The following is a 26,600-nucleotide window of genomic DNA, read 5'->3' on the forward strand; positions in this document are numbered from 1 at the left end:
ACTGAAACAGGTAGAGTTTTATCAATTAGCGTTCAGATAATTGTTCATAGCCATTACCTTTATATTTACATATGTATGCATCCATAAAAATGCTTTATAGTGAGAAAGTTTTTTATATATTGGATAGCCATTAATGTCAACCAGACCATAAATATGATTGTTGTATTATTAATGTACGACATTCAGACAATAACCTGGAGTGCTGTGATTAAAATTTGTATTACCAACCTTGTTGTAGGAGTTAAAAGCTTGGATATTTTCAGAAAATGTAAGTCAATAAGAATATATTTAACATTTTTCTTCATTTTATTTAAAACTCTCGTAAGGTGTAAAAACGTTTACTTTTTGGTCATTTAATTTTTAAAAGTACATTACACTTTTTTCATCCTTCAGCACAGAATAAAAGGTGAAAGGATAACACTTAGAATTTTCGATGTTGAGAACTTTAAAATATGGTCTTTTCCAACCCCCAAACTCCCCAGAAAACTTTATGGGTTCTTAAAATTTCAGTCTTTACAGGCTGAATTTAAAAGACAAAGTGTGAGAATTTTTTTTCTTGGAATCATTTTTTTTTTTTTTTGAAAGTAGAAAATGCATAAAAAATTTACATATGCATACATTTTAATCCTCTGGTATATGCATACATTTTAATCCTCTGGTATCTTATCAAGAAAATATATATTCTGATTGATTTCTTGGGGAAAGAGAAAACGATAACAAAAGTCTCAACTGGAGTTACGTGAAGCATTTAATCTACACGTGATTTTAAAAAAAGTGGACTCGTTAGATAAAACGTGAAAGCGGCACATCTCCCTTACACAACAAAATGATTATTTATCGATTCGTCCACTTCTTCAGGTCATGCTTGACCACAGGGACAGTATACTCTTAACTTTATTACAAGCTTAAAACAGCTCAGTATTACGTACAAACTTCATCATTATTTGTAGAAACTCAGAAGAAGTCCCGGAGAATTGACACTATATGGAGTTTGTCTTTATCAATTCATTCTAAAGACACAAACTTTTATCCCATTTAAAAAGAAATACTGTCATTTTTTCTGGAGAGAGAAAGAGAGAGAAAAAAGATCAAAGATGTATCATGCAAGTAAAAGATTGCAGGCAATCCGCCAACAACTGAAACAAATGAATGAACAGTATAGAAATGGTGTAGATGAATTTGAACCCGTAACAATGGCAGAACCCATCTCAGAAAATAGGAATGAAAATGCGCATGAGGTAAGATTTTTCTACTATCCAACTTATCTACTGAGTTGTAGTTGTAATATATATATATATATATATATATATATATATATATATATATATATATATATATATATATATATATATATATATATATATATAAGCACTAAAAACCAACAACACTGTATATCCTAAGTGTCGGATCTACTAAGTAGATACATAATGTACAAGGTCACGGATGGAAATTTATATAAAGCACTAAAAATGACCAACGACACGAACAATAATAATTGTCAAATTTTCGGGACGACCTGTCCCTTCCTTAGGACAAAGAAAAAAGTTAAGAAGTCATAAAAACAAAGGAAATAGAGAAGCAAAAACAACTAGCACTACTACTAAACTACCAAACACTAAATATTTACAATGTTACATGTTTAATTTGGAGTTTATAAACAGTTGTGAACAAAGAAATCCGGAGCGCTATGAATTGCGTCCGGTCTATCGGGTGTACACTGGCGATTTACTTAATTGAACGAATTAATTATCGCTAATTAATTACGACCAAGCTTTAAATCGTACATTGTCTTATTCTCCCAAAATAGCGTAACTATACATGATAAAAAGAAATTAAAGAAAGATAATATGGAAGGGAAATTCTAAAATATAATAATTGTATAAAAATTAAAAAGATAAATTTTATGCAAATTTTAGTGAGCTTTCTATAACGAAAGTTGTCGACATTTTATATTTGCATGATAAATAATACGTTGATAAATGCATATGCATTCACAAAATACTTTGATAGATGCATATGCATTAAAAAAAATGATGGTTTGGTCATCTGAGTCACCCAGGTGACCTATTGCTTTCTCTTTTTGTCCGTCGTCATGCGTCTTCAATCTTGCGTTAACATTTGAACATTATCAGCTTGCTGAACCAAATTCAACCATTTTTGGCATATAGTATCACTGAAGAGACATAATTTGTCGAAATGCGCATCTGGTGCATCATAATTGGTACCGTATAAAATTTACATTATGACTCCTGGGTCGAGGCCTCTGCAGGTGGTCTTTTATTTCCAGAGGGTCTCTACAGCCCAATAGCTAAGTACTTTGGTACTGGTTTGAAAATACGGATATATATTTAATTGCTGTGGTTAAATTTAGAAATTTATTTCAGAATTAAGGATTACCTCCCTCATTCATACAGTGTAGCTCTGATCCATGGACGTATTTGGCTCCAGTCTTTGGCAACCCCTTTTCAAGTCTGCAAAGTTTCATTTAAATAACATTTATTATATTATTATTTAAATATTTCGGATTTCCAACGTTTCTGCATGAGCATCACTGAAGAGACATTATTTGTCGAAATGCGCATCTGGTGCATCAAAATTGGTTCCGTATAAAATTTACATATATGAGTGAAGGGGAACAAACATTTTGAATTTCATGGTCCCTGCCCCCCCCCCCCCCATTCCCACCGTGCCTGAGGCATGGAGCACCAACCACTAAAATTAATGCAATCTTTAAAAATCTTCATCTTCACTCCTGGACATCAAGCAGTCAAACTGTTGGCACGGTTTTGATAAGAACTGAGCCCTCTGCCGAAATTTTGAAATTCATGGCCCCGGGATCAGGGTAGGCGTTGGAACGATAAAGAATCCTCACTGCTTAACGGCCCTGAGTTCCGAGTATAGGTCTAAATTTGAATCCCTTCACCGGCATAAGGTGACATCTCTGTTTGAGTGAAAAATTCTCGAATGGGACGTTAAACAACATACAATTAATCAATCCTCTCTGCTTCTCGGTATTAGATCTATGAAAACAAATCAAGTATATGGTTATGACCAGCAAGAGTGAATCTTCCAAAATTGTGAATCTCATGTCCCCTGGGTCAGGGGTCCTGGTGTTGAAGGGGGGGGGTCTATTGATTAAATACTTAGTGAAAATGCATCAATTCTTAAAAAAGCTTCTCTGCTTTTGGATATTATGTATACAAGGTAAGTATATCGTTATGATCAGCAAGAGTGTCTCCTCCAAAATTGTGAATTTCTTGGCCTCTAGGGTCTTGGTATTAGGCAGGGCTCTATTGATTATACGGTGAAAATGCGTCCATATTTTGAAAATCTGCTTCTCTACTCTCGGGTATTACATGTATGAAAACAAACTAAAGTCATGGTTACATATATGATAGCAAGGATGCCTCTTCCAAAATTGTAAAATTCATGGCCGCATGGTCAGGGGTTCTAGTGAGGGGGGGGGGGGACTCTATTACTTTTGAAGTGAAAATGCATTAATTCTTTGAAAATTTTCTTCTCTGCTCCTAGATGTTATGTAAACAAACTAAGTGTATGGTAATGGTTATGATAAGCCAGGATGTCTCTTCCATAATTGTGAAATTCATGACCCCAGGGTCGGTAGTTCTGTTGAAAGGGGAGGGGTCTATTTATGACATAGTGAAAATACATAATTTCTATGAAAATATTCTTTTCTGCTCCTGGTTATAAAGCAAAAGAAACTAAGTGTATAGATTTGATAAGCAAGGGGGCTTCCTCCAGAATTGTGCGTTTCATCGCAGCTGGATTAGATGTTCCGGTGTAAGGGTGGGGCTCTATTGATAATATAGTAAAATATGGATTAACACTATTAAATAATCTTGTCTGCTCCAGGGTATTGAGCAGATAAACAAAGTGCATAGTTATGATGAGCAAGGGTGCTTCTTCCAAAATTTTTAAAACTTGTGGTCCAAGGGTCAGGGGTTCTGGTGTTTCGGGTGGGGGCTCTATTGATAATGAAGTGAAAATGTGTTAATTTTTTAATTCTTTGAAAATCTTCAACTACTTCAGTAAATGCCTAGTTATGATGAGCGAGGGTACTGCTTCCAAATTTGTGAATTTCATGGGTTATGGTGTTGAATCTGTAGTGAATATGCATTGTTTCTTTAAAAATCTACTCTGTTTCTGGGCATTTCGAAGGCAAACGGAATAAAATTTTTAGTAAGCAAGGGTTTTTAACCAGATTTTTGAAATTCTGGACCATTTGGTCAAGTGTTCTGGTGTTGGCTAGGGCTCTATTAATTTATATCCTACTAAGAGAAGTAATTCCCCTTTGCCATTCACCTTTAATAATTAATCACTGTTAGTAATGTATCTAAAAGGTTAATAGAATAAGAGAATTATGCAAGAAATTTTATTGTATAATACAAAAAGTACTTTCCTAGTTTTAATGAGGAGGTAGACTTGTATATAATAGATAAATGAAAATGAGACAAAAAATAACTCATCTTATTAAAATGTTCTTCAAAGACTAAGAGAGGCCAATGTGAGAGGTTATAATATGGGGTTAAAAATAGTATCGAAGATCTATATTGTTTTAATTATTAATAGTCTGCATAGTGATGGTGATAAATGGGGGAAGGAGAACTTACTTTATGAAATATTACTGAGTAATATATATACTTGAATTTTATTTATTTGTAGTTCATGAAAAGCATTTTTTTTTTTTTAAAAAAAAAGAATCTACTGTACGATAAGACTGATAACATTGCGTCTTCCTTGTAATTATAGAGTTCATTGTTTGATAATTTTTCATCATAAGGATATATCTTTTGTTATTTTATTCATGACCTGGATGAATTTATGAAAGAAAGCTTGAAGGGCGGATACAAAATATTGATCGGCAAGAGGGGGGGGGGGGGGATCTGCAGTAACACAATCCAGTTAAACTTTTCTGACAAGTTAAAGAATGAAGTTTGAGGAGGTTTTCTGACAAATTAAATGAAGTTTAGGGAAGGGGGAGGGGAGGCAATATGTACCTACAATACTGAACATACATGTATTCATTGTCCTACATTGGTAAATATTGACACAGGCAATAATAAGTGCCGAGACAATCCCTTCCCCCTTTTACATGGGTAATGTATGTTTCTTACGATATTGTACATATTAGACCATCTGTCAAAATTGGTTGACTGCCCTCTCCGATCGGCTAAAAATGGCCCCGACTCAAAACTCTTTTTACCTGCCAGGAAGCATTTTAATTTATTGCATTTCGGAAAATAGATTTTGAATGTTGGCAGTGAAATGACTTTACTGAGTGGAGCTGCGGAGCGGAAGTAGTAGTGCCGTATTCCTAGGACTCTTCCCGAAATCACATATTATAAATCCAAAGTAATGAGTAAATCAGTTTCCGAGTTTATTAAAGTTTATAACGATGGACAACAATTTTAACTTTCATGCGGGGACACACGGAAGTGGCCAGTATTTCGTCGGACCTCCGTACACATACAATTTATATACTGGTATATAACAGAGTTCTTTAACAACAAATAGAGAATTGACTGATAAAATGACATGTGTTGAATAAATTACAATGTCTGTGAAAAGCTTTGATAAGATGGACATGTGTTGAGGACAATTTGCATTAAATACAGATTTGTAATTAAAATTGATAAAAAGAATATATGTTTTAAATAATATTCATATAAAATACATGGTTACTGTCTTGAAATATAAGCGATATTTGGGCGAGGGTAAGAAAACGTGATAGAGGGCGAGGCTTGCCGAGCCCTCTATCGCGTTTTCGACCCGAGCTTGACCCGTCAGTTTTTCTTACTGACAACACAAACATTGCTAAAAGCTGATCCAATTCGTCACACGGAATTTCATTCAAATCGCGGTTTTCATTTTTCATTTTGAGGAATTTTCTGACAAGATTCACATCTTTTAGAGTTTTCTTAATTGTGTTTGAGTTTTCTTGATTAGTTATGAAAGTTTCAACATCGTTAAATTTCAAATCAATAAACCGAGGGTCATTGTTGACTCGGACTTCAGTTTGTACAGTAGGCCTTGCTGATTCTGAAATTTCTGCAGACGGATTTTGTTCCAAGTCATTCAAAATATCAGATAAATTTTCATCGAAAGAAATATCAAGGATGGGAATTAATTCGGGTGGTACAGGAGGGGCCAAACCTTCGTCATGCATATGCGTGTCGCTTAAAGTGTTTTGATCCACCTATTCATCATTGTTTACGTCAAACTGGAGGTCAAAGGCTAGTCTTGTCCCATGATCCCTTGCACTTCGTTATCGTTACCCGATAACGAAGTGCAAGGGATCATGGGACAAGACTAGTCAAAGGCTTCAGCGTCCATTTTGTCGCTAAGTAAACAAAGTAGTCCGGCATCGAAAGGTCAATAGGTCAGCACGAGGCTTTATTAGGGCATTGACCGAATAAAGCTTTGGTTTATTAGGTTACCTTTATTAGGTCAATGCAAGGGGTAGTTGCAGGATAAAAACTAAGATTTAACTCATGAGTCGATTTTGCACGTTGATAAAAGTATTTATCTCAGATTTAAAAAAGAAATCAAATTTTCTTCGCTGACACTAACAACCTGTCGTTTCAAGTTCGTAAAATTTTGACATGTTATACTAGCATCTGTGAAACGGCCCTTGACCTAAGGTCTGCTAAATTTGTACGCATTGGATATTCTTGTATCTACCTCTGGTGGTATCGGCGACATTGCTGAGCACTGCCATTTTAGCTTAGTTTTCTTTTGTCGAAAAGGGATTAACCCCCTACCGAAATACATCTTTGTTTTGTTTTTGTTTTTTTTGTTTTGTTTTGTTTTGTTTTGTTTTTTATTTTTTAAATTGTTATTTTAAGCCCCCCTCCCCCTTTTCAGAAAAAAAACGTTGTTACATACATGCCTAAAGAAACGATCAAATATGATTCATTAAGAAAAATAAGCAGCCATTCTTTCCATTTATCAATTCAAAGATTAAACTGAACTTACTGCAAACCTTCCTACACAAAAATGTATTTATTTTCGTAACCTTTAATTCAGACAAACACTGCATTTTTGGAAGAAATTGAAATAATAATCAGATGCAATATCACAGGGAAATAAATCTGTATTCAATCTTGCAGATTTAATTTCCCCGTATTGTGTTTGGGGTTTTATAAATAATGTCGCATTATTTCCTAGGAATAAAATGCAGGTATGTTGTATTGGGGGAGGGGGGGGGGGGTCCATACATAATGTTTTACTGGTAATTGAATGATATAGAATGAAAATGTTCACTGAATGACTAATTACACCCACCTCTAATACCCCCCCCCCCCCATTTTTTGAAGCAAACTCAATGCATTAAAAAAAAAATTGTCATTTTTTTTCCTTTGCAGCATTTACTTTTTTCTCATTTTTTTCCCCGCCTGGTCCAACACTTTTAACAAATATTACTAGTTTTTATTCTCGAATTTCGAGAAATATATATCGTAGCAAACACAGAAGCTAGGCGGTCTCCGTGAACAGTAAAATCCGGTTTTTTACTTGAATGAGACAACAAACACATTGACTCAATGACCGTGACAAAGGCAGATCGTCATTGATCGCGTTTATACACACAGAATAAATGTTGTTTTGAAAAAAAACAAAATCAGATGTTTTCTTCATTAAATTTAATGCTTTACAAAGAATCAACCTTTTTCAAACTTCGTCATTTGCTACATGTAGAGCTGAACAAAATTTTAATCGCATATAAAAACCTATATGCTGGGAACGGTTTAAGAATTTTTTTCATTTATTGTTCATCATTTCACTTCGGTTACTATGTATTTGTGTTAAAAAGGACGTGTACCTGTAGAGGTATATGTCGATTATGTGCATGTACAATCGCTTTCAATGTATTAAAAATTGGATTAAAAAACTAGCACCTAATTATATCAGCAAAATTTAATATTCAATATTGGAAATATCCATTTATTTGAAACTTAGCTCTAATAATTCATATTTTCTTATTTTCCCTGATATTTTATTGGCTCTAAATGATATAAACAACCATGAAAATAAGTTGATAGCGCTCAGGTAAAAATGTTGGGAAAATATATAACATAAGCAACTTGCTTTTTATGACGTTATCTTTACCGGCGTTTTTCTCATTATGACGTCAAAATATAAGGGCCCTTTTCGCATGGATCGGCTCAAATACAACTGCTGATAACCCACATGGTCACTAAATACTTTCGTTTTTATTGTAAAATTGTAAATATTTTATTTCACGAGTTGTGGAAAACTGGTTATTTTGACGGAATCGGGACTCAAGGAGAAGGAAAGCGGTCAAACAGTGTACTTAATTGTATAAACAAAATTTCTAAACATGGTGTGATATAAATAGGTTTCTTAAAATTTTGAACTTCTACCCTGTAAACAAAGTCACGTGCTTCACCTTGTCATTCTTACGAAAGGCCACGCGATCCTTCTCGAAAGGGCTTTCCGCTGAATATTCATGAGGTTTTTTATTTTTTTATTTATTTTTTTTTTTGGCGGCAAGGACAACAACAAATGATATTTTTTCGTCATTTAAATATATGATAAACATACCTAGACGATAATATCCGGGGATAGAAAACCATACAGCTTTAAGAAACCAGCATTTTATATGTTTTATATTTGATCTTAAAATGAAAAAGATTAAAGTGAATATTCCTTTTCTGTACAGTTTACTTTAAGTGTATAACCTCATTAAACACGAACTGTTATAATCGCTCAGAATACTAGTATCATTATTATCCGCCAGTGTGCAGGCCTTGAAAAATCTGGGGCATAAGAACCCTTGATTCGATTTATTAAGGACATACGCAACGTACCTTACCTACTGGTAATTTTTCAAGATATTCTTAATTTAAGATTATAGTGCCATCAGAAGTTCGTAGACAAAAAATCAGCATGCATTACCAGAGGTTTTGAAAAGATATCAATTGATGAAAATTCCTGTATAATTCAAAGAAAAATATACAAAAATTACTAAACATATATTCATAAGTTCAAACTACGTTGCGTATGTCCTTAAAATCATTCAACTTGTCGGAGGTCAAGAGATTAAAACAGCTAAGGAATCCAGGGAAAAAGTTCAATAATTTAGGCATTAAAATAGAAATTGCTGAACTAAATCTGATTTTTTTTTTTTACTGTTTTGACTGACACATTACAAAATTGAATTAATTTTTGGTTAGGGGAACGTGAACAAGTGCAATTCACATATATGTAATAATATTAAGATACTGTGCTGAATGTAATATTTACTTGGTACTCAGGGAGTCAAGGTGCGTGTTATGGTAATCCCGGAAGAAAATACAGGACAATTCAAACTTTACCTACATTTTTCGTTCCACTGAAATGTATATTTAATAAATATAGGTTTATATCCTTCTAAAGTTAATGTACATCTGACAGAACAAACACAGCTTACTCTCAATGCTTCCTTGACAATGTCAATAATGTCGACAGTGTTAGGAATCTTTCAAGCCCACAGTGTAGCAAATGTGAATGTGATGGGACTTTTTAACAGTACAAACATGACAAAGAGACGTAAGCGTAGTCATGGACATCGGTCTTACAATAAACCTATTATACCCCATGTCTCCTTTGATTCACTACTATCTTATGTAAATAAATAATTCATCACATTCGCTCCAAACTTTACTCTGTCCCTTTGAAAGTTTTGAAAAGTCAAGGAGGGCCCATATTTGGATACTACAAACCAGAATGTACAGAAACCGTCACGTTTTACAGCTAAATCTACCCGTTTTTCCTTAAACTCCAATATGCCAACAAAGGAATTGACGCGGTTAATATAAGTAATATTATTTATCACAAAAGGGTCCAGTCTTGTATTCCACCATTTTTAAGGACAGATTATTAATTTCCCACAAATATTGCATGGTCGTTCTGGTCTTAGAACCACACCACATTACTTTAAAAGTTCTTGATAGCTCTGCACTTTTAAATGTAATTTTCAAATCAGCAGGACGGGAGTTATTGTTCAGGGATTTCATCGTTATGAAATCTACATAGTAATTTAGGCTACGAATGACTCAAAACCTTTCCAGAATCTAGCTGTCATTGCATTTGTTAACTATTTAATCTAGTCTATACATCCAATGTCATACATGCAAACATTCTGGAAAACTGTAAAATCACCGAGACTGAGCTAATGATGAAAGTTTGAACTTTGAGAATATTTACGGTGTTGTAATCTTGCCACCCCCCCCCCCCAAAAATTAAAAAAAAATTAAACATTCAAACAACTAATATAATATTTCACTAAAAAATCTTGATTTCAGTTAAACTGTACCTCAGTATAAATTCATCTACAAGAAATCAATAAAAAACATACACTTGTATTTATTTATTTATCTATTTTTGCAATGGTACATATAATTATGTTACTGTAAGCTAGTAAACACATCCCAGAGGCGTATTTTTTTTTTGGGGGGGGGGGCTTTCACATATATCTGCCACTGTCCTTTAAGACTGCTTAAAATTACATTTACAAGCGTATTAACAAAATCCAACTATCCACTTGAACCTTAAAAATCCGGCCAAAGAGACCTATTTTGCTGAGAAAAGGCGTTGATACGTCGAACAATCTGCAATATTCCACCTGATTTGATTTTAAATAGTAAAAACTTATGTAACTGTCTAAGATTGTATTCTCACACGTTCTGTTACATGCGTTTTGGGCGATTTTGGTACCACGATATTTAAAGCACCATATATAAATGAGGTATCATTATCGGCCGCAGCAGCGGCCGATCTATTTGTGATTGTGTTAGAATGTGCACATGAGACGTTAATTTTTCATTGCTTCTTTGGAATAATTCCTTATTGATAACAAACATAAAAATTACGAATGAAAGCCTTAAAAATTTGCTTAAAACTAAGTCTAAATATTTGTTATTATGTTTCAATTTGTTTTTCATTTCTCGTCAGATATTTTTTAATTTAATGATTTTACAAAAAATTGTTTTATGAACTGCTCCCTAATTTTTTTCTGCACTTCACATACATATCTATCACAACACTGACTGGCATAATCCAGTGTATCAGCACGTGAAGCTTGTGTCACTCAGACATTCATAATCAATTATTTTAGATATTTGTTGCATCTGTCTTTAAATCAAATAATTTGTTGATAATACATTCCTATCCTATATTGCAGTCCGATTTTCATATTAGTGAATTTATTTTTATTTGCATAAATATAAAACAATTGATCACAGAAGGCAATCAAGTGTAAACATGTATCACATACTTTTTATATTTGGATATTTTCTTTGGACTCTTTCGTGTAGAAATTCTTCAAAATAAAATATATTTAACTTGTCATATAATGTTAAAGTATTAGCATAAAATGTTGAAGTATCAGCATATAATGACAAACTATCAGCATATAATGTTTAGCAGAACATATTGTTAAAGTATTGTTAAATGTTCTGCACTTAAGGCAGCTGAGGCGTTCCATACACTTCAGTCCATTGGATTAAATGAGCTTGATTGTTGCGTGCTTTAGTATTTGTCAAATTTTCGGGATACCCTGTTCCTTCAACATTACAAAGAAAAATTCAGAAAGTCATAAAAACAAAAGAAATATAGAAATAAAAACAAATGGCACTACAACTAAATTTCGTGCTCGGTTGATATGTTTTTCTGTGAAGTTGATATATCTCTGGATCGGCCTCATGAAAGGGCCATATTGTATAATATTGCTACCGTCTAACACAATTGATTTCTTTTTTTATAACTGCGATTGAAGATCAGTGGAGCTGGAGTTTCCAATCTTAGCTATTCTACTACTATGTCTTTAGACAACCAGAAAGAACAGGTTTCTAGCAGCATAAATATCGGGGCGGATCTAGAATCTTTGGTGGAATGTACTACCAGTGAAGTTGCAGAAATTCCTCTGTCTGAAGAGCTTCGATGTGCAATATTTAATATGGAGGACCTGAATGACGTATGTTGATTTTTTTCCTCTCTCTCTTTTCATGTTTTATTATAATTATATTATATTATATAAAAAATTATACTTCATAGGACATTAAAGTAACCTAAAGTTTGATTCGATTGTCAATCCTTTTTGTATTGATTTACGAAAGCAAAGAGTGAACGAAAGTTCAAATATGTCAGCCCCTTGGATTTATGTGTTTTGACCTCTTTTTTGTCATGATGAACTTTAACGAGGTTGCGTAGAGTTCATTTCTGTATGAATAACACTGTTTGTATTTTGTCACTTCCCAGCCTAGCCTTTATTGGCTTTTTATTATACAAGAGCCCAATTTTTGCAGGTAGACAATATCATAGGTAATGTGATGAACTCTGTACTAGTTGAATCAGCATTTGACGAGGACCTAGAATCGGTTGAGCAGACCGGTAATTCTTCAGTAAGTAACAGTATAAAAATTAACTAATTAGGTAGGGTTTTCTTGATGCTGACACCGTAATGTAGATTTTCTATAACATCCATGGAATTCCATAGAAAATTTACATAAAATTCTCACCAGTATACCGGGGACGGGAACATTTAAGAGAGCTGCTGAATTCCATATCAGAATGGATAATGAAAAAAGTGAAGAAAATGAATAGTGACCAATCAAAAAATGAATAAATAAATAAATTAAAACAATACATATCTATTACTGCTGGAATGGAAATTTGAGAAATAATATGGAAATACAAGGAATTCCACGACATTGTAAGGAAAAAAAAAACATAATTCACGAAGAAAAATACAGAAAAAACATGTCGGCAGTGGTCTAAGGAATCAATGTATCATATCACTTGGCAAACCATGTTAGGTTTTAAAAATACGAATAGATATAGAATACATAAATATAAAATTACAGAAACAATAATAAGAATTGAATCAATAACACATTACATGCTAAAATCTCACTATATTTACATTTCCAATGTCTTTGTCCGAGATAAAATTTTAAATAGTAAAAATACTTTATTTCTACATAAATCTACTGGTTCATCGATAGGCGTGGTGAAAAAAAAATCACGTGCGAGGCGGGGCAGACCGAGACGGAAAATGGGCTTGTATCACGTGAATTTGCAGAATCAAGAGCATGTAAATATAAGGAATAACTGTCAGATTTTTTGGTTTCATGACGATGATCAATCGATTGGCTTGCGTGATAATTTTATGCATAAATGCCTTCGGCGTTTATGCAAATTATCACGCAAGCCAATCGATTGATCACATCATGAAACCAAAAAAATTAGACAGTTATTCCTTAAACATACAGTACGATTGAAAGTAAAATACGTGTAATTCTGTTTTGTTGTGAATACAGGTAGTTTTGTCAAATCGGACGATTTCTCATTTACTTAATTTTCAATCGAGTACCCACTTATTCGGATGGTTTTTAACATCCTTGTTAGCAAATTTCTACATTAATCATTTATACAGTCTAGCCTTAAGTCGAGTGATGGCTAACGTTTTGCATTCAAATTGTTAGTTTTTTTTTATAACTGAATTGTCTGAGGATGTGGTACCGGTCGACAGGGGATGATTACTCCTCCATGGCACCTGATCCCACCTCTGATGTTTTTAGAGGTCTGTGTTTGCTCGGCTCCCAATTTGTATTGTTCAAAAGGACTTTTGAGATTGATTACTGTTCGTTATATTCATATTCCATGATATCATTTTCATGACTTGACCTGATCTCGGTCAGGTCAGGTCTCCTCGAGGGGCCAGGTCTCAGATCTTTATTTCATCAAATTGAACTCATAAGGGGGAGATAAAATGTTTTATTATACTGATATAAGAGGACACAATTTTTGTAGGCATAATTTTGAAATTGTATGTATTCAGTTTGAATTTGTTTCTTTGACCATAAATCACTAAGGTGAGATTCGCAACGTGTTACATACAAAGGACTTCTATAAATTCATGGCATCTGATGTTAAACAAATCCTCTGAGGAATAAATTCTTTACTACCAATGTTCCCCGATCGCCCGATCGGGATCGGAATTCATTGTTCTTGTTGTTTACGCCCATTCAATCGGAATATATCACTCGGCCTTTTCCGTCAAGTCGAGAAAAACTTTTTTTTTTCTCAACTTGACGGAAAGTCCGAGTGATGTTCCGATTCGGTTATAATTGGTGGAGAATCCGGGTACTCTTCACTCCGTACAATATATTTGGGGAAACTCGCTATATTAAATAGATAAACGGACAGACAGACCTTATGACAATGAGGTAAACGTTACGGCTTTTTACGGACTCTTCTTAACCTAAATGTATCTTTACTCTAACTCTGTTTCTTAGTAACTCCTCTACTTAACTAGCTAACATTTTATAAAACATTTACTTTACTTTGATTGACATGTCCAATTATAAATTAATCAGATACATCTATCCAATCACTGTCAATCTATATTACTCAAGACTGACCATCGCTAAAGGTTAACGCCCATTAATTCACCTGCGTTAATCCGCTAATTGTTACCTAAACGTTTTAACTCAATTAGTGTCAAACACTCTATTGATCTTGAAATGCATTGTCTATCTGTCCTCACTATTTTATAAGTATTTACCTTAAGCAATATTTAATAGCTTTGATTTACTATTTCATTGTTACAGTTAAGACTTTTATAAACATTAATTTACGTTCTATCAAGAAGAATTTCATAAGATTGCTTATGTAAAATTATTAACTCATAAACAAGCCGAAAATAGAAAATATTTACGAATGTGCAAAATATACATTTTGCACGGTCATAATTACGCCCAGTAACATACTTACACTTTATGAGTTTTTACAACCTAGAGAAATCTACACGGGATATAACTCTCAAATATTTTACTAGGACCAGGGCTCTTACTGACTGTTTTATAAATTAAAAAAAACACAAACCATGGATTCAACCTTTTTTCTCTAGATAAACCTGCCTTGCCTAAAACATTAATTTGGTACTTTATTTTATTAGAATAGCTCCACCACTGAGCAATGCCATACCCATACCCAAAGCAAGGAAGGTGAAAATCCATCACCAGGAAATAGTACCAGGAATTTAAGGATCATTAAGGACGAAGAAAACTGGAGGAAAGAACGGAGAAAGAAGGACAACCATAATATAAGTAATTATAAATGATAACTGAAGCGAAAGCAAGGAAGAAAATGACAATTTATATGAGTCGGGAGAATCATATGTATGCATTATGTTTGAGAATGAGGTATTCATACACTATATACAAATATTCCCCAGGATAGATTAAAGTCCAGGCTTTTTGACATCACAGACAGCTGCTTTTTCAGTTAAAATGAAACTCGTAAATTGACTTACCTTGTCAATGGTCAATTGCAAAATCATTTTCTTAGAAAACATTCTAATTGTACACACAAGTACTCCGAAGTTGATATTAAAAAGATGCTTGAATTTCTGGTTGACAGTATCTATGTGGTTTTTGGAGATCGTCTTCCAACAATCTATTGGAATTCCCATGGGTACCAATTGCGCCCCGTTATCAGCAGACTTATGAAGAAGAATTTATTCAAAAACTTTTACATGAGAAAAAGAATCTCTTACTGTGGCCTTCAATTCAACATTTAGATATACATGTATCGACGACGTTTAAATAATTAACAATATTCATTTTCCTTTCTACATTGAATCGATATATCTCTCTGAACTCGAGATAAAAGATACCACAGAGTCTGACACATCTATTTCATATTTGGATATTTTACTAAAAAAGACATTAATGGTAACCTTACAACAAAACTTTATGATAAACGTGATGACTTCAACTTTTCTATCGTCAGCTTCCCTTATATATTGAGCAATTTACCCTTATCATCTGCAGTTAGAGTTTGAGTCTACCAGTTGATTCAATATGCAAGAGCTAACCCTGAAGTATGAACAATTTCTGAAACGAGGCAAGCTATTGACAAATAGGTTGATGAAACAAGAAATCAACAGTCTCGTTTAAAGTCAGCATTTCGCAAATTCTATGGTTGATGCAATATCTTTGTCGGCAAATACAAACTATTATGCAGACGAATGCTGACTGCCGTTATTTACACACTGAATTGTCTATGTCTTTTTCCGTTTCCCGAAGCGTGACTGGTCGACAGGGGTGCCTACTTCTCCATGACACATGATCCTACCTCTAATACTTTTAGATGTCCGTATTTGCACTGCTCCAAATATTTGTATTGTTTCAATGAACTTTTGAGCTTGATTACTGTTCATTTCTCCACATTCCATGAAACTTGAAATATTCTTTGTTTTTTCTTGGGTAGTTTTGATGAATTTTATATATTTTGGTTATTATTCCTTTCTCCAATCATATTCGGTAGGTTGTTAGCTGTTTTGAATTCTAAATTTCTCATTAGAATCCCATCCTGGTTCAAAATGATAATGTCCAATGCTAAGCTCATCAAAAAAAAAAAAAAAAAAAAATCCAAATTAAAATTTGTAAACCCATGCCGCATAACAATGGTTTTATTTTCGTTGTTCGAGTAAATCTCATTGTCATATATAAATAATGGACCGCTAATGCGATACACCAGTAGAGCGTCATTATCAATCGTCGATTTTTGCTTGACTGGATTTTCAAAACAGGTAAAGATAGCCATCATCAAAGCGCGTCAACTTTGTGAATTGAACATTTTTATTTTACCGCGATCTTTATTATTTCAAAGGATAAAATGCTACTGCAGGTTACCTTCAAAAATCTTTTCACGAAAGCAAAGCCATGATTAGACATATTCATTTAGAAGCACCCTCAGGCAGCGTAGGTTCAAGTTTGTTCAAATCTCGACCCCTTGGGGTGTGTTGGAGCAGATTGGGCGATAACAATTAACAATTTAGCATTGAATTTTTTTTTTTTGAAAGATGTACTCTCGTAATGGCTACGTAGTTTGAAAACAAATTGAATAACGCGCATTATATGGAAACATCCTCAGGTAGTGTAAACTCAATTATGTTCAAATCATAACCCGGGGGTTAATGTACATGTAACATCCTCAGGTAGTGTGGACTCAGTTTTGTTCAAATCATGGCCTGGGGCTAGGATGGGGCACAATGGGCGATCAGTTGACATAGGAATATATTGATTTTTTTTTTAAATATTGACTTCTCAAAGCATTTTTATGTAGAAACACCATATTAAGTTTAGATTCAATTTTTTTTCAAATCATGATTCCGGTAATATGGCGGGGCCACAATATGCAATCAAAGATGCTGATGAAGAATAGTAGGACCATAGTGACACAGCTGAGCTTTGTGGCCCATGGGCCTCTTGTCTCGTTATGTAACATTTTATGATAAGTATACTTAACAAATAGGAGATTTCGACGTCTCTCGTCGAGTAATTACGTCACAAAAATATAAAGTGACGTCACCATACGTGCATGTCTTTCGCTTTTTACAATAAAATCAAAATTACTTGCTTCGTTAAAGAGTTAATATTTTATAAAACTGTTCTCAGAACTTTTCGAATATCATCTTGTATAACAATTAAATGATTAAATAATAACATTCAAAACATATATAGAACATCATATTCATTATAAAAAATAGAGATACCGAATAGTATTCAAGTTCAAAGTCAATTTAGACAATAAAAATCTAGGGCAGAGCAAACACAGACCTCCAAAAATAGAAGTAAGATCAGGTGCCTTGAGGAGTGAGCATCCCCTGTCGACTGGTCACACCCGCTGTGTGCTCCTTGTCATGATCGGAAAACGGAAAAATCCGTCGACAATTCAGTGTGTAAATATTGGCCTAACATTTGTATTTGCTGACAAGGTCATTGTATCGACCACAAAACTTGCGAAATGATGACTTTAAACGAGACTGTTGAAATCCTTGTTTCATCAACTTGTTTGTCAATAGCTTGCCTCGTTTTATTTAGAAATTGTTCATACGTAGAGCACGCTCTTGCGTATCATAATGAATCAACTGGGAGACAAAAACTCCATATGCAGATGATAAAGGTTTATTGCTACATAAGTAAGGGAAGTTGACGATTGAGAAATTGAATTCATCACATTTATCATAAAGCTTTGTTGATAGATTACCATTAAAGTTTTTTTTCTAGTAAAATATCCAAATATGAAACAGATGTGTCAGACTCTGTGGTATCTTTTATTTCAAGCTCACTGGGATATATCGAGTCGACATATGGATGGAAGAAACTATTTTATCCTGCAACTACCTCTTGTATTGACCTAATAAAGGTAACCTAATAAACCAAAGCTTTATTCGGTCAATGCCCTAATAAAACCTCGTGCATGTATTCCAACGTTCTAAATGCATTGTGACGTCATGAATATTGCAATGTTTACGCCATGGCGTCTTAGTTTCAACTGCAGAGATGTACCTAAATCGGTTGAAAACAGCCCGTTTTGGAGGTCATGTAAAAATGTGTTGCAGGATAAACAAAATACATGGAGACTGTCTTGAAATATAAGCGATATTTGGGCTCGGGTCGAAAACGTGATAGAGGGCTCGGCAAGCCTCGCCCTCTATCACGTTTTCTTACGCTCGCCCAAATATCGCTTATATTTCAAGACAGTAACCATGTATTTTATATTTAATTGATAATACATCGTCGATATATGTAAATGTCGAGTTGAAGGCTACAGCAGGTATTTTCTTCTTCTTATGTAGAAGGTTCTTAATAAATTCTGCTGCATATGAATACAAAACTAGGTCTGCTAACAAAGGGGTGCAATAAGTACCCATGGAAATTCAAACATTTTTAACAAAATAATTTTGCAAATGACCAATGATACGGTATATTTAATAGTTCCACTTTTATTGAAAAAGCAGCTATGATGTCAAAAAGCCAGGACTTTAATTTATCATGGGGAATAGTTGTATAAAGTGTTGAAAAGTCGTACGTTTTGATGTTATTGATTTTGTTATAATTTTTATGATTTCAAAATTTCTACTACTCAAAACAAAGATGATTTCAAATGTTTTCAATGAAACTAATTACAAACCAGAATATGCATCTTTAGAATTACACGTATCGTTTAGCTATATTTAAACACCATTTCAGTTGAACGACGCCGTCGATACAATATAAACGACAGAATTAAGGAATTGGCAACTCTTCTTCCAGCAAGCGTGCCTCAGTAAGCCTTCTTTTTAAAAAATGCATCAGTTTTATGATGACAGTCTGTCACTGCCAGACACTATATTACCCTCAAACAAAAAACTATCTGAATGGATTAAATGATTTCTTTAAAATTCTTTTCCAAGGTATTGGTTTTTGCATATAATTTTTTATTCAAATTGTTGCAGGTTTTGATTGTCACTTAATTTTTCTTGTCGTTTGCCAATTTTAAGAGAATGTTTCTGTCGAAAAAAAATTTTACTCATAAATAAGGAAAGTGGACTGTTATTGTAACGACAACGAATAATAAAATAAATGAATGCATTTTTTATAGCGACCTTAAGCAGAACAAAGGATCCATTTTAAAAGCGTCTGTGGAATATATGAAGGAATTGATGAGGGACAAAAGCAGTTTGCAAAAGTTGAAAGAACACCAAAGGTCCATGAATTCGAAATATCAAAAACTGCTCATCAGAATTTTTGTAAGGAGTCACTAGTTCTTAATCTGATTAAATAAATAGAACCGATCAAGTAATTTCATGTACCGGTATCTAAGCGGTTTATAAACCCAAACAAAGTCGAGATACAAGAATGTAGGCTTTATATGATTAAAAATTCATACTTACATATAATGTATTGATAAGAATCTCCAAAATCTTTTGGTTGGAGGTGGGTGTTCATTCATTCCTAAGGTGCTTCAAATATTTGGTTCTAAAACAAACTGTATTCAAGGCAGAGAGAGAGAGTTCATTTCCTGCTTTTAAACAATAATACTTTTGGCGTTACACAGTTTGATGTCTAAAAATCAAGAGACCTTACATTTTTGGTCATCTGAGTCACTCACGCGAATTACTGCTATCTGTTTTCGTCTGTCGTCGTGCGTCGTCTGTTGTCAGTTAACATTTGAACATGTTTAGCTTCTTCTCTGAATCTGTTTAACCATTTCCAACTAAATTTGGTATTTAGCATTTATTGATCACAAATTGTGAATTTCATGGTCCCTGCCCACCTTGGGCCTAAGGGGTTTGACTAAAACTATTTTAAAAAAGCTATTTCTTCTTTACTCATCAAACAGTCAACTGTTGGCATGATTGATATGAGCATTGAGCATTTATCAATATTGTTTTCATAAAAAAGGAAATGCCTTAATTCTTCAAAAATTTTCTCTCTCTTTTTTTTTTTTTGCTGTTTCTTTTTCAATTCAAATCTTCGGTAGCTTTACAATGAGGGTAGAAACATGGCGTTATAATTACTGGAACATTGAATTCTGCTATCTTTAGTGAATTCATAAATAAATTATTGTATTATAAAATATTGTAGAATAAAACTAAGAATTTACAATATGAACAATTAAGATAAGTTTAGGTGTAAAGTATGAAAAAACAAGATGTGTTTGTAAAACATTGATGCCCCCGTATGGCAACTTATAGCGAAGGTTAAACTTTCTCGAATGAAAATCAAATATGTTAGTGCCGAAAGTAAAGCCTTGCCTCGAAATATATGCATGTGAAATATGAAAGCCCTAACAGCAACCATTGAATAGATATGGAAAAGGTTAAAGATTTTAGAAAGTAAGTCAAACATCAAGGTCAAAGTTAATTTGTCAAAATGAATGATTCCCAAAGAAAGACCTTCTCACAAGAAATACACATGTGAAATATGAAATCCCTAGCATCAACCGTTCAAAAGTTATGGCCAAGGTTAAAGTTTTTCAAAGGTAGGTCAAACTCCAAGGTCATGGTCAAAGAGTCAAAGTTGTTGGTATCCAAATTAGGGTCTTATCACAAGGATTACATTTGTGAAGTATGAAAGTCTTAGCACCAAATATCCAAAAGTTTTGGCAAAGGTTAAAGTTTTCCTAAAATAGGTTAAACTCCAAGGTCAATGGGTTATAATTGTTGGTATCCAAAGGAAGGTCTTGTCACGAAATATACATGTGAAGTATGAAAGCCCTAGCTCAAACCGTTCAAAAGTTATGGCCAAGGTTAAAAGTAGGTTAAACTCCGAAGTCAAAGTTAAAAGGTCAAATGTGTTGGTATCCAAAAAAAGGTCTTGTCACAAGGATTACACGTGTGAAGTATGAAAGCCCGAACACCAATTGTTCAAAAGTTATATCCAAGGTTAAAGTTGGTTTAAGTTTTGCAAAACTCGGTCAAACTCCAAGGTCGAGATCAAAGGGTCAATTATGATGATACCCAAAGAAAGGTCTTGTCACAAGGAATACGCATGTAAAAAAAAATGAAATTCTTAGCTTCAACCAATCAAAAGTTTTGGGCAATGTTAAAGTTTTTTTTCGGACGAACAGATAAACAGACATACGGACGGGCAGACAGGGCAAAAACTATATACCCCCGAATCTTCGATTACAGAGGTATAAAAACGTTATCTGCCTCCTGTCCGAGAATTATTATTAGAAACAAATACATGTATAATTATGTGTTGTAATAAATAGTTATATTTTATTTTAGCAACTGGAATTAAAATTGAAACTGTATGGCTTATCAGAGGAGTTGGACCACTCTAGAGTCAAAAAGAAAAAGAAGCCCAAGAAACGTATATCCGAAATTAATGCTATGGTAGAGGATCTTGTTAAACAAGACATGCCGGAAATTCTTGAGCCAACACCTAATATCTCAACACCTCCTTGCAAAAGAACCAAAGACGGCGCTTTGCTGCCAAATAACAAGCAAAAGTTCATGCCACCTTCTAAGTTAAACTTACGACAGCATCTCGAGAAGAAAATGTCTGAAGGAGGTCCCTCTTCCTCACAAAGTGATGACAGTTCACTGGAAGTTGGATTGACTGACCAAGTTAAGCATCTAAAAAAGCAGAAAAAAGAACCAATTTCCCTTCCACTTCATTCGAACAATGTAATCACAGAAGGATATAATGAGCAGTGCGATTCTATTTTATATCCATATACATATACAAATAATGACAAAGCAGGTTCTGATATTAATGATGAGGAAGGAATGTTGGAATTGTCGACAGAAGAATGCAGCATTTTGCTTGATCTGTTTGAGAATAACCAGAACGAAGATGAACCCGTGTTAAATACGAACTTCTTGCCTAAATCAGAGGAGGCCTCTGCAAACCAAGGGTGTTTGTCGCCAGTAACGTCTACCTGCAACATGTTGGAAAGCTTGCTGAGAAAGCAGGACACGGCTTCCGAGTGCTGCTCCAGATCGGGTGGATTGGAGGATTCGACCGAGAGCGTGACTGGCTTACGTTAGAAAATGTGAAGATGTTGTAGAACAAATCAATTTTTTTAAAGTACTAAATGTTCTATTTGTACAGTTCATTCGTGTGATGTACAAACCAAAGGAAAATAATTGCATAATCAAGTTTTAGCCGCCTGAGGATAATAACTTACTGCCATTTTACACTATTGCTATAATCAGGAAAAATGACAAAAAGTTTTCTTCCTGATGATTATTTGAAAACTGAAAACATTCCACAAAAAATCTTAACACAGCCCACTTCACAGTTCACAACTTAGACCAGGACGGTCTCTCTATATTAGTTTTCCATGTTAGCCTCTAACATAAAAAGACAATTCCTTTAGCTTTAGGATCGAATAGAGTAGTCTCCAAGACGGAAGGAAAAAAGCCAAGATCGTTATGACTCTGACCGTGCTTTACCCAAGAAGACATACCATCGAAAGTTAATTGCGAAACTTCCAGTATGCACCATCTGGAACGTGGGAAAATCCACCTTACATCCTGCTAACTGCTGCTTTAGCATTAATTATTGATCTTTCCTTTTTTTATGTGTAACGTATCAAATACACACACATATAAGCAATGCTATTCGTTTTACTCCAGTATATGAATTCCACACATGAATGTTACACAACTTCCATTTATTGGTGCATCTAAACTTATTACTCTCATTTTATTTGCAACTTCTATTCTCATATATACATGTAGTTCTTAGCATATATATTTATTATATTTAGCGAAGAATGTTGTACCTATTCTTTGAATTGGAATTCCAAATATGTTTTCGTTAGATTATCTAGTATCAAGTATACAAAGAGACAAATGGGGAATATTGGAGGATGGTATTGATAGACTAAATGATGGCCTTTTCTTTCAAGAATTATTGATAAAGCTATAGTGATTTTTTTATGTGAAAACAGACATTCGACCAGATACAATTTTTATACGTAATGATATTTAATGTCATATGTAGAAGTAGTACTAATTATGGCAGATATTATGGAGGATTATTAGTATTAATTAAGCGTGATAATAAAGATCATGTCACTAAATCCTTATACATGTCGTGAATAATATCAGATTAGAGGAGATTAGAATCCTTTTTTTCGACTCTGAGATTTTAATACTAGAACAGGAAATACAGTAAATAAAACATTTGATGATAACAATGAAACATATACAATTGATAATGATATTTTCAATAGATACTTGCATGGATAAAAGAGGAAAAGAATTAGTAGACTTTTGTATTGTAAACAAACTCCGTTTTATGTTTTGGTGACATTTTTGGAAATTTCACTTGCCATAATTGTCAAGGTAGTTGTTTTGTTGATTATCTTTTAAGTGAAGTAGACATTGTACAATGTTTGGGTTTTTTTTGCCCCCGTAGTAGAAGATTGTATTTCAACATTGTCTGAAAGCCACTATATGTTGTCATGAAATATTTTATCTAAGTATTGTTATGTCTAAAGCGATAATAGTGTAGATAACAATCAATAAATGGCCCATGTATCCTTTAATTGCGAAGAGGGTGGGTGGGGGTGGGATGGGGCTACTCTGATATTAAGTTTAAAAAAGCATTACAGTTTAAATGGCAATTTATGAACATCAATGACAAAGAGTCTATAGAATCAACAATTGAAATAAAAATAAATAGCTTTGATGCTGCTACCAATATCTAATTAATACCAAATATACCCTAAAACATGTAAGATAAAAAAATATCTTTTAAACATAAAAAGATGATTTGATAATGAGCTTAAACATATGTGCTCAACCTAGAAATTAGGAAGCCGTAGCCCCAAAATAATTTATGTTAACAATCTGTATTATAGAGCTTTTAGATTTTATAACAAACTACGAAAAAATTAAAACATACCACTATAGTACAATTGCTCGTAAACAACTAAACTCTTTAGGTTCAACTGATCCCAAAAAATTTGAAAACCAATGGTTGAATTAAGAAGTGGAAATAACAATTGATACATCAATTTTTAATAATCATTGGGTAAAACCACTTTAAAGAAATTGAATAAACGCATGAGGATTTCCAAGATAGAAATCAGTTTTTAAAAGACCATCTGAAACAAGCTGAGGAAATATCAACACCCATATTTAATAAATTGACAAGATATCTTGAATGAAATAAGTAAAGCAATCAGAAAGCTAAAGAATAGGTAAGGCAGTCGGTCCTGTCAGAATCTGTAAAGAAATGATTAAACATGGCCAAATGTTTCTGATACCAGTCTAATTATGAAATTTTAATGCTTGTCTATTTCATGGCTATTATCCTTCTTCACGGTATGATGGTTACACCACTCCGGTACACAAATTTAACAACAATAATAATCCCAACAATAATATAGCAATTACAATAATAGCTCCATTATAAACTTTTCAATGATTTTCTTCATTCAAGACTTGATAACTATTTACAAGGCAATTATTTAATCAACCCATGTCAAATAGGATTTGCAAAACAAGCTAGAGCTTCAGATTATGTATTTGTCTTGAAAACAATTATTGAGAAGCATTTCAAAGCAGGTCAAGGAAAACTAGGTGCTTCCTTTGCTGATTTTCATAAGTATAGTATAAACCATGCTGGTTTGAAACTTAAACTATTAAAGAGTTCATAGTAGATTTTACATAATTCTTAAAGAAATGTATTCTAAAAGCTATTCATCTAAAAAAAAAAAAACTTGGTAACAAATTAATTGGTCACTTTCATACTTGCAATGAGGTAAGACAAGGAGATAACATGAGTCCGAATCTATTCAAGATTTATCTTTACAATACAGCTTTCAAATACTCTTTCAAATTATGAAAGTTTTATAAAATTAAACAATGCCTCGTTGACACATTCATTGTCTCACGTATGCTGATGACATGGTACATCTCTTACCCACTGCTGAGGGTCTTAAAGAAAAAAAAAATACTACTATTCTCAGTACATAATGCAAAGACTGGTATCTCAAAATTAATAAATAGAAAACAAAAGTAATAGTTTTCAATTCATCTGGTTAACATCAATATCCCTTTCAATCTGGATAATAACAACATCGAATGTGTTAAACTGTACAAGTATTTGGGTCTGACGATGAAAAAATGATTGTTGTAACAGAGTCATAAATCTTTTTAAAAAGACTTTCTCACATTTATTTGACGAGTAAAAGCTGCTTTCTATCTTTTTGGCCACATTATTTAATCCACTATCCTTTTCGTTCCGAGTAATAGTGGGGTTTTTTTTATATCAATGTACATCATATACAGTAATCAATTTCTAAATTTAAGAGAAATCCAAATACGTGTATAAAATTCGAAAAAAAACCTAAATGTAGAGGTAGAAAGTCTTTCTTTTTTTTAAATTTTACAACAATTTGCTAACTGCTCACTATAAAAGCAGCAAAAAAGATCTGAGCAAGGATGATTGCATACACATTGTTGTTAAATTAGCATAGATTAGAGAATCTTGATGGCGAATTTGCCTTTTTTATTAAGGCTTATAAATATTCTAAAATACTTCACCATAATGGTTTTACTTCATGGTATACTTGTAATAACTTCATACTTAACCAGACTAATATTAAATTTAGTGATGTTTTAGGCATGTCACTTCCAGAATTTTAAGTAAACTTTAAAAAATATTACCAACTTCTGTATTATTACATGGGGAAAAAGATAGGAATATGCTTAAAAATGGTAAAATATCTTATTCTACTTTCACAAGCCTAGAGATTAGTATTAAATTCATTTTCTTCTAGTATATCCCCATTTTAGTCAAAATTTTCAGTCTCTACGTTATGACAATCAATTTTATTGGCTTATGACGAATTAAGAACCTTACATCATAAGATTTCTTGCTAGTGTCCTTGTAAAATTTAATTGAGGAAATGAAATATGTTTGTAGATACCGGGTATTTTCTGCCGTTGTCCAATTTCTGCGGAATTTTGCGGATAGGATAAATCCGCAAAAATTACAATCGCAAAATATTTTTTTCAATATTCATTCAGATATTTTGTACATGCAATTATGATAATTATGATAAGTGGTGCGTATGTCTGACAGGGTTCTCATTAACGTAAGAACCTGCGTACTGGACACAGCAAAATTATTTGGAACACAAGGTTTTAAAATCGATGCGTCCGCAGACTTATGAGTGGCCACATCCTCGTTAGCGAGAAAATTCGGGTGTCATCGAAATTCGAAGATTTTAGATGTCAGGATTTGTCCAAAACATATTGAATCAGAACCTTCCTA

The 26,600-nt window shown here is 33.4% G+C and overlaps 1 protein-coding gene and 1 long non-coding RNA gene across 2 annotated transcripts in view; both read left to right on the plus strand.

The window, feature by feature from the left end:
• LOC133205865 (uncharacterized) overlaps positions 1-26,600 on the plus strand; it is a 63,500-nt gene that overhangs the window by 16,617 nt on the left and 20,283 nt on the right. The gene's annotated exons all lie outside the window — the stretch shown is intronic.
• Positions 1,095-22,354, plus strand: LOC133172144 (uncharacterized). Its single transcript, XM_061306968.1, has 7 exons — positions 1,095-1,238; positions 11,798-11,995; positions 12,327-12,422; positions 14,981-15,131; positions 19,065-19,140; positions 19,456-19,603; positions 21,590-22,354. The coding sequence occupies exons 1-7, from the start codon at positions 1,095-1,097 to the stop codon at positions 22,352-22,354; spliced, it is 1,578 nt and encodes a 525-aa protein (XP_061162952.1).

This window comes from Saccostrea echinata, unplaced genomic scaffold (assembly GCF_033153115.1).
Source record: "Saccostrea echinata isolate AGI-Se365-2 ecotype Australia unplaced genomic scaffold, CSIRO_AGI_Sech_v1 ptg000054l, whole genome shotgun sequence".
NCBI lineage: Eukaryota > Metazoa > Mollusca > Bivalvia > Ostreida > Ostreidae > Saccostrea > Saccostrea echinata.